This window comes from Telmatherina bonti, assembly GCF_933228915.1.
Source record: "Telmatherina bonti genome assembly, chromosome: 16".
NCBI lineage: Eukaryota > Metazoa > Chordata > Actinopteri > Atheriniformes > Telmatherinidae > Telmatherina > Telmatherina bonti.
Genome location: NC_136614.1, coordinates 33,247,960 through 33,266,895, shown reverse-complemented (window position 1 = coordinate 33,266,895; position 18,936 = coordinate 33,247,960). Strand labels below are relative to the sequence as shown.

At 41.4% G+C, this 18,936-nt stretch overlaps 1 protein-coding gene across 1 annotated transcript in view; it reads right to left on the bottom strand.

Moving 5' to 3' along the window:
• Window positions 1-1,496: 1,496 nt before the first annotated feature.
• Window positions 1,497-18,936, bottom strand: part of cnih3 (cornichon family AMPA receptor auxiliary protein 3) — a 109,963-nt gene continuing 92,523 nt past the window's right edge. Inside the window, exons 5-7 of the mRNA XM_079255651.1 lie at window positions 11,945-12,088; window positions 11,376-11,431; window positions 1,497-1,649 (exon numbers count right to left, since the gene is read on the bottom strand). Coding sequence (XP_079111777.1) covers window positions 11,404-11,431; window positions 11,945-12,088 — 172 coding nt within the window. The 3' untranslated portion in view covers window positions 1,497-1,649; window positions 11,376-11,403. The remainder of the gene's footprint in view (window positions 1,650-11,375; window positions 11,432-11,944; window positions 12,089-18,936) is intronic.

The window sequence follows — 18,936 nt, the reverse complement described above, 5'->3', positions numbered from 1 at the left end:
CCATCCAGTTTTACAATGCAACTAAAATCCTAAAGATTCAGAGATAACAAAATGTCTGATGCACACTTTGACTTTAAAATACTTTATTTCATAAACAATATCGAAATTCAACTTGATTAGTCACATACACACACATTAAGATAGAAAATGCTCAAATCTGAATAAACGAAAACAACAATGGGGCATTCCTATCTTGTCTGTGAGCCGCTGCTTACAAAGTGACACTAGTGGAGGAGAGATGGTGGTGAATGTTTACAGAGAGGCCTGATGTTTAGAAAATTGTGCTACACATGATACCTGCAGGTTCGAGTACCTGCCCTGCTAAAGTGTCGGAGTTCGTTTCAGCGGATTATCTGAAAATGTACCTCTGGGAATCATGGCAGTCTGTTATCATCGCTTGCTACAGATGCTTTCATTTTGCTCAGGGACGAGTCTCAGTTTTGCTTTATTCGCTCCTTATTTCTGACATAGTTCCATTGGAAATGAATGTTGAAGATAAAGGATGGCAGAGAGACGTTCATATCTCATAGATAGAAATAAATCGGTTTGAAAGGTGAAAAGACAACATTTTGGTCCATAGTTTAAAGAGAGCTAAAAAATATTCACATTGTTTCCCTACCTTCAAACAGGGCTGGGTATTTCTTTACACGTTGGAAGACCTTCACCAGTGTGGGTGGACTATCATAAATCATCTCTAATATTTAGCCAAATATTGCGAATATTGTGCAAGAGCAAGGACAATATTTGTGCAAAAAACAAGTGCTCCTCTACTACAAAAACTTTGAACAGAATTTAGTTTTGAGTTTTTAAAGGTTTTCCCACAACAAAACAACACTAGGACGACACTGAGAAGGCATTTGCTTTATAGAATATGTTTTGCTGCCGATCCATAAGAAATGCCTTTGGATTTAAGAATACACCAAAATGCACACGTCACAAAAAGCCATTCACATAATGTCAGAAAGAAATTTCTCGCAGTCCTCTGACTGGTGGGGGCGGTGTTTTCAGGGAAAAATATGTGTAACTCCTTGCTCTGGGTGCTTCGCCCCAGAACTTGTTTCTCTTCTCTGTACAGTGTTGTCCTCCTGCCCACTCGTCCACCTATCCCTCGCTGCCGACTCACCTGCGAAGCTACAGTTGGTGAGGCATGGAGGGGACGAGAGCTGGGCTGGACAGTGCTTCACTGTGCTGTGCCTGAGACAAACTGTGCAAACGCTACTGTGCTCTTCGTCCTCCAGGAAACCGCCGCTGCTGAACATGCAGCAGATACAGCAGCACGTCAGAGGAAAGTGTGGATGCATGTCTTGTGTGACTTTTTTGGGTGTGTTTAAATGTTGGCCAGGCAGTGAGTAACTCGGGTCCCGTTATGAGCAAACTGTAAACAGCAGGTTTAGTCTTTTGTTTGTATTTACAGTACAGGACAGAATATGTCCTTTTAGTCTTTGAAGGGTGAAGCGGAGGAGAAGCTTCGACCCCGGTTGAGTTCGTTTGGCTTCACAGCAAAAAAATATGTTTTAATGCTCATCGTTAATCTCAAATTTCTCAACTTGACTTGCAGTTTGTTGCATCAAATGTGTCCAAAGGCGTCTTTTTTTCTCCCTGGTTGCTGATAAAGCTGCTGTTATGAGGTAACCAAGGAGTAGATCATACTGAAACACAAGAAAAGAAGAAGAAAGTAAGTAGTGAGTTCAAACTAAGGTTTCATAACAGGATTTGTCTCGTTTAAAACATTTACAGAAAGTGCTCAAGAATTCAGCGTGTTCATTGATCCTATTGATGGTTCTCTTCAGTTCTGATCAAGCATGTCATTACATCAGAAAGCTTCTTTTTTTTCTTTCTTTTTTTTTTTTTTTTAAAGAAAAGATTATTGAAAAAGAAAATAGCTGAAAACCAAAACCAAGCTACTTTGTCAACAAATCCTCTCAGTTGTATTTAATACATTCAAATAATAATCCTTCCTGGCAGGTTTGCGTTTTTATTTTTATTATTTTTGTCGACCTATTTTTTTTAAGTCAGTAGAAAACTTGCAAAATAAAAAGTGAAAGCTGATGAGCATCATGTAATGCAATGAGCATGTGCAAAACAAGCTGTTAAACACACATTTCCAGCAAAGTGACAAAGCAATTTAACTAAGTTTTGTGTCTGTGAGTTAACCATCGACAAGCGATCCAGCACAGTGGATATGCAGGAATTCTGAGTCTATTAGGCCATGAACATATTTGTGGCGCTTACCTGGAACAAAGACAGAAAATGATGGACTGCGTGAAACAACAACTGCACATGTCACGGATTGGAGATCTGACACTTGCTTGGTTGAGCTGCCACTTGACAAGAACAGATCAGCACCTCTCCTACAGATACTGAGCACATTCCTGCCAGCTCATGTCACCTCCACTAATCTCTGCGGGTAAGAATGCAAGCTCACCCTGTTTAGTTGCAAACATCTATAAGAACGAAGGGTGAAAAATGTAGAGAAACGTATGAATCACAACTGAAAGGTTTGGTTTACCCCTCAGGGGTTCCACCTCTTCCCACTAGAACCCCAGAGAACTGGCATCATTGTTAGTGGGCTGCCAAGTTGCTCCTTCACTTTAAAAACATAAATACACATTAGCATTTAGCATAGCATTTAGCCATGAATGCAAAAACACAACTTGTTGCAGGAAATCCTATTCACAGATGAGGCTTTGTTAGATTTTATATTAAATATAACTTTGGGATGAATTTCATGTGTTTTTCCATGTTTGTAGTGAGAGAAGTGGAACAACTAACAGTATGTTTTAGTTAACATTAGCTAACGGTTTTAGCTGAGTTTAACGGTCTTTGGCATGTGTTTCCATCAAACAGAGCCAGACATTTATAAGTACCAAATCAAGTTCAGTGATCTGCATAGCAAATATGAAACAGGATTACACACTCTTTAGGTAGCACCAACTACACAGCAGCAGTTTTCGTTCGTGAAATTATTGCAATCCTACAGCCTTTGTGTGTAGCATGCAAAGCTAATTAAACAGGAAAACACAACTTTTCACGTTTCATACTGTCCACCTTATTGTTGAGTTCAAGGAACAGGTGATAGGGCTTTTTGACCAAAGAAGAACCGGTGCTGATGCTGGATCCAGTGCTTAGGTGGTTCAGTTCCGGTGCTAGCAAAGAACCGGTTTTGGTTTTGACCAAAAGGGTCTGGTCAGTGCTGCGTCATCGACGGCTGGTCACCAAGAACAGAATTCAGGATCTGGAAATGTGGGTTTCTTTTGGGTTGTTTGTTCCTGCTGTGTCCCAGTTCCTTTTTTGGGTCCCCAGAAATCTTCAGTAAAATTTTTTTAAACTAGTTTGTTGACCAGTGGTTGAAGCCCCATTTTTAGCCATGCTGCAGCCATCTCCTGTTGTAGCTGCTCAAAAAAAGGCTTTGTCTGATTTACCCGTCCAATGTACCTTGGATCTCTGTGAACGACCTTAGAGCCAGGAGTCTCTTCCTCGGACCAATATTGCTTGTTCTTGTAGTTGATTTTGTTAGCTGGGAGATGCTGACGCACACAAAGTGAAGCTGGTATTCAGTGGCCCAGCAAAGAGTTGGTGCCAGGATAGAACCAGTTTTTAGAACCAGGAGAAGGTGCTTAGGCAGTCAAAAGCTAAAGAAGTCTGACTGTGGCTCCAAACCAGCTCTGGAACCAGTTTGGTCAAAAAGCCCCATGAAATAATTTTATTATTGTAGTCTATTGGGTCAACTCTGATGACACATCTGAACCTCTCCAACCAATCCAGTGATGGCTGAAACAGCCTGTCAGGACAAGTATTGTATTAACATTAAAAAAAATAAATAAATAAAAAAAAAAGCATTGCTCAACTTAATGTTCTTTTAGCTAGAAGTTAGTCCCAATCTTTTATCCTCACTATGCAATACCCTCCTTTTCTGTAAACTGTCTGAAAATAATGAACTGAAAACATTTGATGGGAGTCTCGCTCCTGTAAGGACAGACAACCCTCACTTTATGTCCCATTAACTTTTAACAGCGGTTGCAGTCAATGATGCCAAGTTAACCTCATATATATATGCAAGTAGAAAGACCATAATTCATGCTCTGGGAAGATAGGAAATAAAAACAAAAAGGGTTAGACTTCACAGCACATGTAGTCATATATCACAACATGCTTGGTACCAAGCAGAGACAAAAAAAACCCTGTATTTTTCTTGCAAGGAGGGAAAGTAATTGTTACTGAAGTGTAGCACATTCCACACAGCAACCTGTGACATGAACAACAGGAGGAGAGAAGGAGGGTGAGAGGTTGGTGGTGGCACTCTGTCAGGCAGGGCGTTGTTATCGTCCAGTGTAAGGAGGAAGTGCAGCTGAGGAAGACGGCATGGGAGCCGTCTTCCTCACTGGGAGCCGAGGCAGAACAGAAGCTCAGCAGGCATGTTCATATCCATTAGCACAACATAAACAACAAATCAGATTCTCAAACAGAGACATTTTTATAATTTTATGTAAAATATGAGCTGAATCTGATGCCGCAACATGTCTGTAAAATGTAGTTCCAGGATGATGTTTAGCATCTCCTCTTCTAACATCTGTAAACATCTGGGAAGTGAGGAGACCTGTTGGTCCCGTTCTGGTCTGATGCAGGTTCCCAGCTGCTCCACAGTCCTGGATCTTGGTTTGTACTGGTGAAACTGGACTGCAGCAGACCAGTTCTCCTGTTCCACCATCAGGATGTGGTCCAGCATGGTAGAACCTGCAAGGTCTTCCCTGAAAGAGACGTTGTCTGGATGGGAGCAGATGTTTCAGCATTGATGGAGCTTCCCAGATGTGGAAGCTGCCCACGCCATCGGCACTAATGCAACCCCATCCCATCAGAGATGCAAGCTTTGCCATATTGGAGATGTTGGGATGTCTAGGGGTGGTAGTGGCTCAGGAGGTGGAGCCGGTTGTCCACTGGCCTGAAGGTGGGTGGTCTGAGCCCCCCATGATGCAGCAGACCTAAGCCAGTGTTTTCTAAAGGCTGGTCCTGAGCCCAGATAAATGCAGGGGTTAGGTCAGGGAGGGCATCCGATGTAAAAACCCGTGCCAACAAAAATATGCGCATATGGCTTCTATACCACAGCATGGCGACACCTTGGGAAAGGGACAAAGCCAAAGGGAAGGAGGAGACGGTAGGATTTATGTTTGTTAAGGGCAATAAAATGACTTTGTTGTGAACTGAATGTTGGACACCGGCTTCTGTGAATCCAACTTGTCAAATGCTCCTCCAGTTGTTTCTGGTTTGCACTACTCACTTTTCCAGTCTTTTGTTGACTTTGTTCCAGCTTTTAGAGATGTGTTGCTGCCATCACTGAGCTCATATTTTGCATGAAATGATTCAATGCTGGATGGTTCAAATTCGACCCATCTTTTTTGGAATCATGGTTGTACTTTGTTATTTCTGGTTTATTACTTAATTTAACTTTAATTTATGTAAACACAGACATGCCACACTTCTGTCCTGTTCAGCCCAGACACGCAATAATCATAAATTACAGAGTAAGTGTCATGAATTGTTTGCACCAAAAAGGAGCCATGAAATATTCACCCGGGTGTGGAGGAAAAATGTTCAGCTGTGTCTGTGAGAGCATGCACAATTCCATTATGTGCTCATTGTGTGTGTGGAGTTTGTGTTGTTGGTTGTTCGTGTGTGTACCAGTAAGATTTTGTAATGGTTGGAAGGATCTTTGGACCACAAATGCAGGAAAAAGAGACACAAGCCCCACAAAGTAGTTTTCGGGTTTCTTCACTTCCAGTTCAGCCACATTTGTATGTGTTTGATACGTAATGTGTCGTCCGGTTGGATATAAATCCGATTAGTGAACTAATGATCTGAATGCTGCATGCTTGAAATTGGGAAAAACAAGGGATTTTTGCAGTTTGGGTCAATGTTTATTTTAAATTAATCTCTTTTTGACTTTTGACCCATACTCATGAACATGATAGAATTGAAAGTGAAGCACCGTCAGCTTGTACTGAAGAATACCTTACTGCTGCTGTTGCTGCTGCCAGTAGCCTTTAAAACAGCACATCAGTCCAACATGAGCCATAGCAGGACAAGATGGGGTGAGATGGAGAAGCAAGATGATTTTAGTTCAAGCTGATAGCTCAGTTCAAAGCAAATGACACCTTGTGCTCAAAACGTAAGCACCTTGATGAACTTTGAGTTTTTAAATGTAAATAATGAAATATAAACAGTCCGATAGAAAGAAAGACCATGTGTCACAGAGTTAGCAGGCTTGAGATGAAGCGGAAGTCCAACACGTCAGGGTGTGTTTTCATACAATAACCAAAAAGTGCATGTTATATGTTTGTTGTAACAGTAGGTGATACATCTCTAAGAAAGTCTGTTTAATTTCCCTTTAAATGGAGCCACATTTGTAAGAGAAATATATTTGTGGTATGAACAATAATCCATCTATTTTCTGATGTTTAACCGGGGTCGGGTCGCAGAGGCAGCAGCCCAAGCAGGAAAACCCAAACCACCCTCTCCCCAGACACTTTTATCAGCTCATCAGGGGTTATCCTGAAGCGTTCCCTGGGCAGCTAAGAGTTAATAATCTGTCCAGCTTGTCCTGGGTCTCTCCAAGGGTCTCCTCCCTCAGGGAACGACTCACCAGGGAGATGTCCCAGGAGGCATCCTGACCAGATGCCTGAGCCACATCTTGCTCCCCTGGATGCAGGAAGATGCAGGAAGAGCTTATGGAATAAGCTCCCAGTTAGTGTTAGGGAAGCAGACACCCTCCCCACCTTTAAGACGAGGCTGAAGACTTATCTTTTTGATAAGTCCTATAGCTAGGGATGGTTAGCATCCCTTAGTTATGCTGCTATAGGTTTAGACTGCTGAGGGACATTTCCTGATACACTGAGCTTCTTTCTTTTTCTCTTTATCTCTTTCTTTTACCCCCCCCCCCCCCCCCACCCCCCCCCCCCCCCCCCCCCCCCCATAACAGTGTTGCATCATTAACATGTATGTCTCCAGCAGTTCCTGTTGTTGTCTGTTGTCTTTCTGTCCTCTTCCCCCCACACAGCAGAGGCAGATGGCTGCCTGTCCTGAGCCGGGTTCTGCCGGAGGTTTCCTTCCTGTTAAAAGGGAGTTTTTTTCCTTCCCACTGTCGCCAGTGTGCTTGCTCAGGATGGGAGATTGAGTTGGACTCAACTCAATCTGTTGGTTTCCTTATATAGGCTGTTATGAATTGGCCTTCATTATGTTTTCCCTCTGTCTGTAAAGCGTCTTGAGATGGCATTGCCGTGATTTGACGCTATATAAATAAAGTTGAATTGAATTGAATTGAATGAAAAACCTGCCGAATCTACTCTTTCAGTGTGAACAGCTGATTCTACTATCCAGACAGAAGCCAGATAGCTGATCTGAAGCATCTGTGAGCATGGACCCTGCTACAGTTGAACACTCTTTCTGTTTGGTGCGGTACAGTGTAGCTCTATGTGTTTCTACAGACAGAAACTGGGAAGTGTACCAGAATGATGGATGGTCTACTATTGTCTCCTGTTTCTGTTACATTCTTTATTGTTATATTTGAAGGAACGCATGATGCAGCTATGACATCACGCTTTTCCATCGGCTGATACATCTGCTGCTCTATGGCTGATACTCCACCTACTGGTAGGTCAACGGTTGGCGGTGGAAACACAACACAGATCAGAGTTTACTAAACCAAGCCAAATGTTTTACGCCAGTTACAAGCTGTTTTCACAAAACTCATCTGCAGCTGTATTTGGAACCATTTCCCAATTAAAATTCTGTATAAGAAAGAAAACAAGGCAGTTTTATCCCCCTGACAGAACGTAGGAACAGTGGGCAGTCTTCCAGGGCTACAGATATTCCAAGTAGTAAAGGGCATTGGAGGAAATCTCAATGCAGAGAAATGTGTAGATGAGATTCTACAACCAGAAGCGTTCCCACATCTCCCAGTCCTTCCCAGTCTGGGACGAACTCTGTTGGTCCCCACTGAGCGGGTTTAGCAGAAACCACATCCAGAGGGTTGATGACATGCCTGCAGTCCTAAACTCAACCACCAGAGGGACAATGCGACCTTACTGGCTGACTGGTGGCAGAATGGGATGCATTCCCACTGCAGCTGGTGAGCAGCAAGAGGAAGAGGAGGGGAAGAGGTACAACTCTTTTCTGGCTCTTCTTACATGGTTAAATTTCCAGTTGTCTAGTTTCTTCCAGCTTAATATACAGAATAATCAAATACAGCAAACGACAACTCAAGGAGAATCAGCTGTTTTTTCATGGATGTGATAAACGTACGAAACTTTGCCCACTTGTCCCACAGATACATTCTTTGTGCGAATGTGGCCTCATTCAAATGTATTCCATCAGTACGACATTTATTACCAAAACGCCTTGTTACAACAAAGAAATAAGCCACTAAATACTAGTTTATTTTCTTTTTGTGCTTTTACTTTACCACTTATCACCCAAATGGGGTTTTTAATGTTAAGAGAAAAAAAAAACTTGATTTACTGATTGATGCAGGCACTGGTATGAAAATGGATGAGATACAAATAAGCTAATTACTTTAATTATGTATTTTATCCGCTGTTTTCTTCATATCTCTGCCATTATACCATGCCAGGAGGGAGAACTCACTCATCTTCATCACTTCAGGCAAAGCTCACTAACATTATGAGATACTTTCTGTATCAGAAAGCTTATTTTCCTCAGACAGGATTAAGTTTTTGTGTCACAGATTCCGAAAAACTCAGCAAATGAAGTGACGTGTAATATCTAAAGCTCAGAGATGCTGCAGGCAGACGTGACTTTACTGGATGTTTACTAATGTTTTAGAGGTGCTCTTATTTATTTTTTATCTGCTAAGATAAGATTAACCCATCCACATTATATTTAGAAGACACATTTAAACTGCATCATATGAAGCTAGATAATCTTCATAAAAGCAAATGTAAAAAATTAATATGCATCTTGATGTTGCTCTTTTATCAGTGATATATTGCTTTATTGAACATTTCTTTTTGAATTAGTCTCATTTCGCACTGAGACAGTTAAATATAATCTCTAAAGATTATTTATTATAATAAATGTGTAATATAATAATAGATTTATTATAATAAATAACTGAAGGATATGTCCTGTGGATTAATTGCGATTAATCATATAGTTTCATATAGTTTTCTCTTATTGATAGAAATTAATCCCAATGTGACAAACTACAGTAAGTCAGAAGTAGTGCATTGTATACTTATATATTAAAAATTACTCCAATACTAACAAATGTGCAGAAAGTTTTGGTTTGCAAACACTTTAAACATGAGCTGCTTTTTAACACGTGGGTCAACCAAACGGCATATGCCGTGTAGCCGCAAGACACAGCTGTCACCATTTCACCTTCTGTTGACAGCGTTGATTTCACACTGTGTACCGAGTTTTAAAATTGGGGTGCCCAAAGTCGGTCCTCAAGGGCCGCTTTCCTTTAGGTTTTCCATATATCCCTGCTCCAACACACCTGGCTTCCATTAAGTTGACCCAAAAGCCAATGAAGCGCTGACTGATTCAGGTGGGTTGGGGCAGGGATACATGGAAAACCTGCAGGACTGTGTCTGAAGCAGTTATCCTGCTCATGGTACATTTTATCTGATCCAGAGGCCATTACAGCTGGAACCTCTGCTAAAATCACTTCTTACTGCTACCTGTGACTTTTTAGATACTTCATATTGTTCCCAAGGTTGTGTGAAGTGAGTTTGGAGTTTTGCACAGGAATTTACATATCGGTGATTACAGCTGCTTAAATGAAGATTTTAGGGGACTGGAGACCACAGCAGCAGCTACTAGACAAGCCGTCCTCAACACAGGATGGCTTGTTTATTGTTGGCGAGGAAAAGCGTTTAAGCTTTTATAAATTACAATGCAACAGTCCATGAAAAGTAACCAGGCAACGAACTGTTTCTCCACCTTTTGGACAGTTCTTGTGCTCTACCTGGAGAGCCAAAGTACTGAGGTTCTAGTGCAGGGATCCGGTCCTGGACAGCTACCATCCTGCAGGTTTTAGTGTTTCCCTGTTACAACACACTTGATTCAAATGGAAAAGCCCTCCAACAACTTGTCATCTCCTGCGCCTGCCTGATGAGCCATTGATCTGAGTCGGGTGTGTTCCAGCAGGGAAACACTAAAACCTTTAGGATGGTCGCTGTTGTAGTGTTTCACACAGAAAATGAGTTCTGGACTGACTCCAGCGGAGGCTTTGTGGATTCCCCTGGTGCTTTGACTATCTTTTATTGGAGACAGCAGTGATTGAGAGGATGGTAGGAGATCCTGGAAAAGTTATATTCTGAAAATATATCATTAAAAAACCGGAATGTCATTCTTCAGATTGCCCCGAAGCCACACCTCCAAAGCACAGAAACGTGTGACGCTTGCTCCCAAGGGTGCACCGTATTTTGATGTAGTATGCTAGCTAATGAAATGAAAATGAAAATACTTTATTTCATCCCAGAGGAAAGTTTATTGTGTACAAGTTTTTTTTTGGTTTTTTTTTTGTAAACAATGTAACCATGTAGCTAGCTGAGCTCTGGCTGTTGCTTCGTTGCCTTTACAAGCGATCCAAGCCTTTTACAGCGTGCGATATGCGCACAAAGAGGCACACGTGCAGAGGGGTTGAGGGGAAAGGATGCATTTAATTTTAACAGACATGTCAACATCTGATCGTTTAGAACGGGCCAGTTAAAACCATTAGATGGTGTTTTTCCAGTCCTGTGTGTCCCACAAGCAACTGGTTCTGGTCCACAGCAGTAAGAAGACCAAAATATTATATATCCACAGCGGGCAGTTCTTTTCAGGAAAAAATGAACTGGGGGTTCATTTGAGTTGATATCTGTCAATCAGGTTGTTGCTTGGAAACGCATCATCCAAGAGCAGCGGTGCTGATTTACCTTGAAATCTGGGACTTAATCTTGTTATTCTTCCTATTTAACATCACATATTGTTTGTGATGTAAAAAAAACATTGAAAGTATTGAATTATTTAGGCTTTATTTAGGATTTGAATAAAGGTCCTAAACAAAGCCTTTCTCATAAAGGATGGGAGTTACAGCAATGTTCAGTTAAAGCAATATCACAAGAGCAACTCAAGCTGCTTTTAAAGCTACAATCTTTTTTAAGCCCATCTTGAAATATTTTACTACTAACTTGGCTTCAGAAATATTAATATCTCGTAGTTTCTCAAGACTCCTTAACAATAATATTTTTTAAAAATCCAGATAATGTCATGATAAAGTGGTTATACGAGCACATTTTTCTTCTCAATACCGATATTCTTCCTACATTTATCACCACAGAAACATACGGCAGAGAAAAATAAAGTTAGGATTGTACCTTTAAGAGTTCCCATTGATAAGACCTATTAGAGGGATATTTCCAGGTTCCACACACTGCAGGACCCACATGACACATGGAACAAGAATCCGGAGTGATTAATTACAGTTTTAGGCATGTGCTGAAAAAAACTGTGTGCATCATTATAACAGGTGGACATCAGGTGACATCTTATGCATTAAATACAGAATAATAAACACTCAAGTTATGCTATCGATCTACTTACCACCGTCGTGTCATGGTGGTGCTTGCCAAAGAAGTAAAGAATCATATTCTCTTAACATCACATGCATTAGCTAAAAGCAAACATCACTAGCCTGAAAAAAAACCTGCCGTACTAGCGTGAAGATTTAGCATGTGATTGCCAGAGAAATGGTTACTTTATTCAGTGATTTGCACACACTTTTGCTTCAGAGCTCAGAAACCAGACCAGGGTTTCTGCGACTCCTCAAACCATAAATAATCATAAACCTGGTTAAAGCAGGTCTTACCTCTGCTGTGTGTGTTGTCAACAGACTACTAAGGTTTGTAATGCAGTCATGCCCTGAAACCACCTGCCCTTTGCTCACCAGTAGAGATAGTAGAAGAAGGAGAGGACGAAGAAGGACAGCTTGCACCAGGCCTCCTTCAAGCAGAACTTGAGCGTGTCACCGTTCATCACAGATGCAGGGTCGTAGAGAAGCTCCTTAGTGTCCGTTGGGGAGTGGAAGTACCTACCACAGAGGGCAAAGACCACACCCCGGGTAGTTGACCCATTCCAGACCACAGTGGGAGGGAGGGAGGTAACGGGGATGATGGGAGGAAATGGGGGAAAGAAGATAGTATGGAAAAAATGGCATGATGAATTTGGTGAGATCCCAGCATGCAGAAGACATGGATGAAGCAAGAGTTTGTAGAAACTGACCTTTGGATCAAACTGCCTCCTGAAAAACTGGTTTAGAGTGAGAACCAAGACAGGATGGTCCCGTCAAGCGTCACTTTGTAAAACATTAAATCTTGGGATTTTTAGCTTTGAAAATATCTCAAATTCAATACTCAGGGAAAAGAAACATGGTGATAATTATCTTGTTCGAAGGCTAATTAGTTCGGCAGTGGTGTAAAACTGCTGCTGGCAGCTGACAAAACTCCTTTCGGCCCGCTGCTTTCATACAACTCGTGTAAAATGGATATAAAAACAGAACTGAGTGGTGTATAAATCCTTTCAGCTCGTATTTTATTGCCAACAGAAACAACGTATTAGACGTTAAAACTCAGACATTTTGTCATTTCATGAAAAATTCATGCTTCTATTAAATCTGATGGCAGAATTACAGAAAAACTGGACAATAAAAGGCTGGAAAGGTTATCTGAGATGAGATCAGAAACAACCAGAGGAGCTTTTGACAGCTAACATTTAATAGCATCAGGTCAGTGACATGACTGGGTTCAAAAAGAGCATTTCAGAGAGGCAGAGTCTCTCAGATGGAAAGATGGGCAGAGTTTCCCCAATCTGGGACAAACTTGGTCCAAAAATGTGAAAGAATTTCACAAAAATGTTCCTTAACGTAAATGCCACCACTGACAGTATATCTGTAATGGCCAAAGAGCAGACAGATGTTAGAAGAAGAGGAGATGCTAACGATGCTAAACATCATCCTGGAACTACTTTTTACAGACGTGTTGCTGCATCAGATTCACTTCATATTTTCCAGGAAATGATAAAATGTCTCAATTTCATCATCTGATATGTTTTTTTTTATGTTCAACTTGGAATAAAACAGAAGCTTTTTGTCTTTATTTACAATTTACACAGAATTTGTTGCTTTACAACTGGAATTTCACCTCGGGGATGAATAAAGTATCTTGATTCATTCATTCATCCATTACAAATGTTTGGAACCAGGTTTTCAAAATATTAAGTGTCATTTAAAGTTATAAAATCACTGATGCTGTAGTGGTTGTTATTGTATGTTGGTGTTTTGTTTAAAAAAAAGGAGGCAAGTTTTAGCCAAAGGTCAACTGATGAAGATCCAGTGACTTTAACATACTGGATCTTGTGGTGCAGGACTTTCCCAACAAGATAACTAAAGTTGTTGTTCATATTTGAATCAATATTCAAATATTTTTATTCTCAGGACTGTTATGTAATTTCCAGAACTGGGAGCAAGTCCATGTTTCTGAGTCCAGCTGGCTCAAAACAACTCTGACCCTATGCGGCTCACAGCAAGTCCAACAGCTGTGCTTTAAGCAGGAGCTCTGTGACTGCTGCCACAACACAAACCATGCAAGTAATTAATGGCAAAGCTGGGTTTGGGATGTTCTACAGAGCTCTCGTAGTCCACTGAGACCTGTTTCAGCACAGGTGTTGGAGATGCCACACAGAAATGATGCCACAGAGAAAATGAGACATGAAAAGGGAATTCCTGCTGCTGCCTGCAGCTTGAAACATTATGGGATGTTTGCCTTTGATACGAGTGATTAAAATTTAATAACAGCAGAATATTATCTATATAATACTGAAACAGACCACTTGCATGAAGATATTTGACCTCTGCTTATTTTTCAATTGTTTTTATTTCCAGGATTCCAAGGCAAAGAAGTCAAATCAAGAAGCTGCCATGATCATGGATGACTCTGCGTAGTCATAACCTGGTGGGTTATGGCACGAGTTATGCACATTAATATGTTAGTTCATGTACACAAAACATTCACAGCTGAAACATGACTGTATTTAATGTATCATAAAACAATTATGGACATATCTGCATCTTTGTTAGTCTGTTGATGTCTCATGTATGAATGAAATATTCCACAATGCACCTGAAAATGACACCGTGTCGCTCAGTGTAAGCGTCATGTATTTTTGCAAAGGATACATGTTCAGATGACTGATGAAGAGGTCAAGAAGTAAGTTCAAAGTTCACAAACTACATTAGTCAAATTTAATTTATCATGACAACAGTGGACACAGATTTTTATACGCATGCAACATAGAGATGCTAAATAAATGCTTTCACAAACACACAGAACACTAAAATTAAGCTGCTCTGAATGGAAAAAGGAAATAAAACCTCCTTTCGTGATTCCTGACTGTTTTTTCTTCATACTTGCTTTGTAGGCTTTATTCTATCTGGTAAAACATGATATTTCAGCCAACATTTACCATTTGTGATAAAACAAATATGAAATCTGATGTCTGACCATCTCATTTAAATGTCATTTCTCACAAATTAAGCTTCACACTTTGGTCTTCCAGGGCCGCTCTAGGTGCTTATTCACACCTGATTCTTATGAGATGAATGAGTCCAGACTACAGCATTAACTCAAAATGATGTGAAATCTTTGTTAGCTCTTTGTTAGCTTTGTTAGGTCACTGCAGTTTCTTAGCTGATATGAGAATTTGTTCTGATGTTGAAGGGAAACCAAAGTGAAACTCTGCTTTTACAACAATGATTACAAAGAATTACATTATGATAAAGGGGGGGGGGGGGGGGGGGGGGGGGGTACAGTTACTAAACTGTAGCAGATGAGAAAGCAGGTAAAAGGAAAGGAATGCAGGAGGACTTTATCTTCTAGAAGGCTCCATTAGAAGCACAAAACTGACCATACCAGCCAAACATGCACCTCATGAGCTCTTAAAACTCCCAAAACTAAACATAAACTGAGGAGATTTCATTTCCCATCACTAACCTTTGGGTCCCTGACTGGAGATTAGACTAACGGCTGTAGCTGCTAATAATATACGGTGGATAGTTACAGCTGAGCCCCACATTTGTTTATTTTCATGCTCTAAAATATGTCACATCAGCTGTCGGCAGATCCATGGATAAACCAACAGCGTTCTGTGAAAAATCTGATACCGAACAAAACATTTACAGTAAAACTTGATTAAAACGAAACCTTTTCGTCTTTGCTGAGCCCTGACAGTGGTGCTGACAGTCTATGAAAATCCTGAGGTTCATTGTGCAATTTGCAGGAATCCAACGTGGCTGAGGGAGACTGGCTGTGGAAATGAACTTTAAAGCTCAGAGAAGGGGGGGATAAATGCATTCTTTCATGCTGTTGTCAGCCACATCCATCCATCCATCCATCCGTCCGTCCGTCCATCCGTCCATCCATCCGTCCGTCCGTCCATCCATCCGTCCGTCCGTCCGTCCATCCGTCCGTCCGTCCGTCCGTCCGTCCGTCCGTCCGTCCATCCATCCATCCACTGTTGTCTCTTTTCAAATATTTCCTCTAATAAACTGAATATTCCAGTGCAGAAACATATAAATGGTTGAAGCAGATTGCCATTTTTATTTTGTTTCCGCTGCAGATCTATGAGCTGTGAAGCAGGATTTGTGACCTGGCAAAGTAATTCCAGCTTCAGCTCTGGATTTTCAGCTTTCCAAAGCTGCCTAACTTCTTAGCAGCTCTGTGGTAGTTGTAAGAGGAAGGACGGTCTTTATGAAGGCACTGTACCTGCTGGTTAATCTTGCATTTGCTTCTGTCACCGGCTCGGTTGAGACAGCAGGTGTTCACATTGTTGCTTGTGTAGCCTTATGGTGTTTCTTTAGCTCCAAAACCAACTGTGTGCATGAACGTGGAGTGTGTGCGCTAAACACTGGTGTGTGTAAGTAACACAAGAAAATAAACTAGTACCTGGAAATGTGAACACATTGTGAGACATTTCTATACTGTGGGGAAATAATGCATTATTTATAAACCATCCATCCGTCCGTCCGTCCGTCCGTCCGTCCGTCCGTCCATCCATCCATCCATCCATCCATCCATCCATCCATTCATCAATACCTCTATCCATCCATCCATCATCCTTCCATCTATCCATTCATCCATCGATACTTGCAACCATCCATCCATCCATCATCCTTCCATCCATCCAACCATCCATCATCCTTCCATCCATCTATCCTTTCATCCATACATCCATCAATCCATCAATCATCCTTCCATCCATCCATCTATCCTTCCATCCATCCATCCATCCAACCATTCATCATCCTTCCGTCCATCATCCTTTCATCCATACACCCAACACCCACCCATCCATCCATCCATCCATCGTTCCTTCCACCCACCCATCCATCCATCCATCCATCCTTCCTTCCACCCACCCATCCATCCATCCATCCATTCTTCCTTCCACCCATCCATCCATCCATCCATCCATCCTTCCTTCCACCTACCCATCCATCCATCCATCCATCCATCCATCCTTCCTTCCACCCACCCATCCATCCATCCATCCATCCATCCATCCATCCATCCATCCATCCTTCCATCCATCCTTCCTTCCATCCATCCATCCATCCTTCCTTCCACCTACCCATCCATCCATCCATCCATCCTTCCTTCCACCCATCCATCCATCCATCCATCCATCCTTCCTTCCACCTACCCATCCATCCATCCATCCATCCATCCATCCTTCCTTCCACCCACCCATCCACCTACCCATCCATCCATCCATCCTTCCTTCCACCCACCCATCCACCTACCCATCCATCCATCCATCCATCCAGATGCCTGAACCACCTCATTTGGCTCCTCTTGATGCTCCTCTAGCTGTGTCTCTTTCAGAATTGCACAAAACTTAAAAGTGCAATTAAAAAAAAGGTGTAAAATATAGCAAAAAACGTTTTCAGACATTTCAATATGGAAATATATCTGCAAAAGTATAATGGAAACACTACTTTTGTATTTATGTGTTAGGAGTCATGTGACCGGTTTATTTTTGGTAAAGATGGTGCAGCATAGAGCAAACAACAGCGAAATTAAAAATGTTGCTCTCATTGTGCGAAAAGATGTCCTGGAAACGCAGTTAGGCCATGTGATTGACTTGTCCAGGGTGTACCCGTCTCTCACCTGATGGCTGCTGGGATAAACTCCAACTTCTCTATGACCCTTGACTGCACCAAGTGGTTAAGAAAATAAATTAATCGCAGCTGGAGACGCTACTCTTCCTGGATGACCACGCTTCTAACCCGATATCTCCACCCTGCTGTGGAAAATCATTTCAGCTGTTTGTATTTGCGATCTTGTGCTTTCAGTCACGACGTGCAGTTGGTGATCGCAGGCAATCGAACCTCTGTATAAAAATATATGTGCCTTTACAGGTCGGTGTTGATATTGTCGCTGCATGCTTGGCCGAACAGTCTTCGTGTGCTCAGCTGCTGGAGTTTTGAGACTCCGGGTGGATTGACAGTCTGTTCGGACGGTGTGTTTTATCCCCTTGCTAGCATAGGACACGGTGCATGAAGAAGAACTCAGCTGCAACGTCATGCCTAGTCCAGGAATGAAGATGGGATTTTTCAGTTTCGGGATGCTGCTAGGCAGCACCAGTGCCAGAAATGCACGTTATAGTATCACTGTGCCAATAAACAAGTCTGTAGTGAAAAGTTTTGAGGTTGAACTGTTACGTTCTCTGAGGAAGCCTTCCTAGAAGTATCTGTAAATGCTACAGAGTATCACATGCATACTACACCTTCTGCTATCTGTCTTTCATTCTCCATCTTTCTTTCTCTTCTCATTGCCCAGCCAGTGAAGATCTGGTTCAGCCTGCAGTTAATGAGACAGTAACATGTCCTTCCTCTTCCCTCTGCTTTCCTCTAAGTCTCAGCCTGCTGAGTACATGACCTTAAACCAATCAGGCTGCAGGAATCCACATCTAACCTGCTGACCAGCAGGGAGACAACAACAGATAAAGTAAGACCTACGGAAGACGTCTGTTTCCAGTGTTACCATGACCACCACACGCTGTTTAACAAGTTAAACTGGATTGTGTCATCAGTCTTTTTGGTTGCACGGTTGCCATAGGAGCACATGCATTATAAATACAAAATATACATGAAAGACCAGATCAGCCGTGATCCTAATCACTCCAACCGCTTCAGAAGTTTTCCTTTGTCACTCCCGACACATAAAGGGAACCATGTAAACACGATAACAGGGTTTATTTATGACAGTTTTGGCTCCTTACTTTAAACAGAAGTTTAGGAAACAATCTAAATTGCCTTATCATGAAACTGTAACATCCTGGCTATGAGTAAAAAGTTATTGTGATTTTTTTTTTCTGCTTCTTTTAGATCAGCCAACCTGGGATAGTCGATCACCTACTGGACCACAGTTTCTGCTTCAGCAAAGAGTGTGTTGTGGCAAGAATGGACAAAGATTTCCAAAGAATTTATTTGCAGCAATCCACATTGTTTTAAAGTTTAAAATGCATATTCATTAATTATATGTAATATTTATTTCACAATCTTGTAAGCTTGTCGCTGCAGGGACATTTCATTCCCAGTGTTACTCAGAACTGTGACTACAACTTGTCTTCATAATGTCCAGATATTATCTCATGTAATCTTTGTTGGTTAAGTTATTTAGCAAAACAAACAAACAAAAGAAAAAATATAAAAAGATATTGTGTCAGCTGGGATATGAAGTCCATGGTCTGCAGACTTCTAGATGTACTTTTTATTTGTTAATATATTCTTTCATTCCTTACAACAGAATTCCCATTAAGGACCAGCAGTCCCCTTCAGTTTGTATATGTCAGGTTGATACCAGATCTGAATATCTTTCTTCT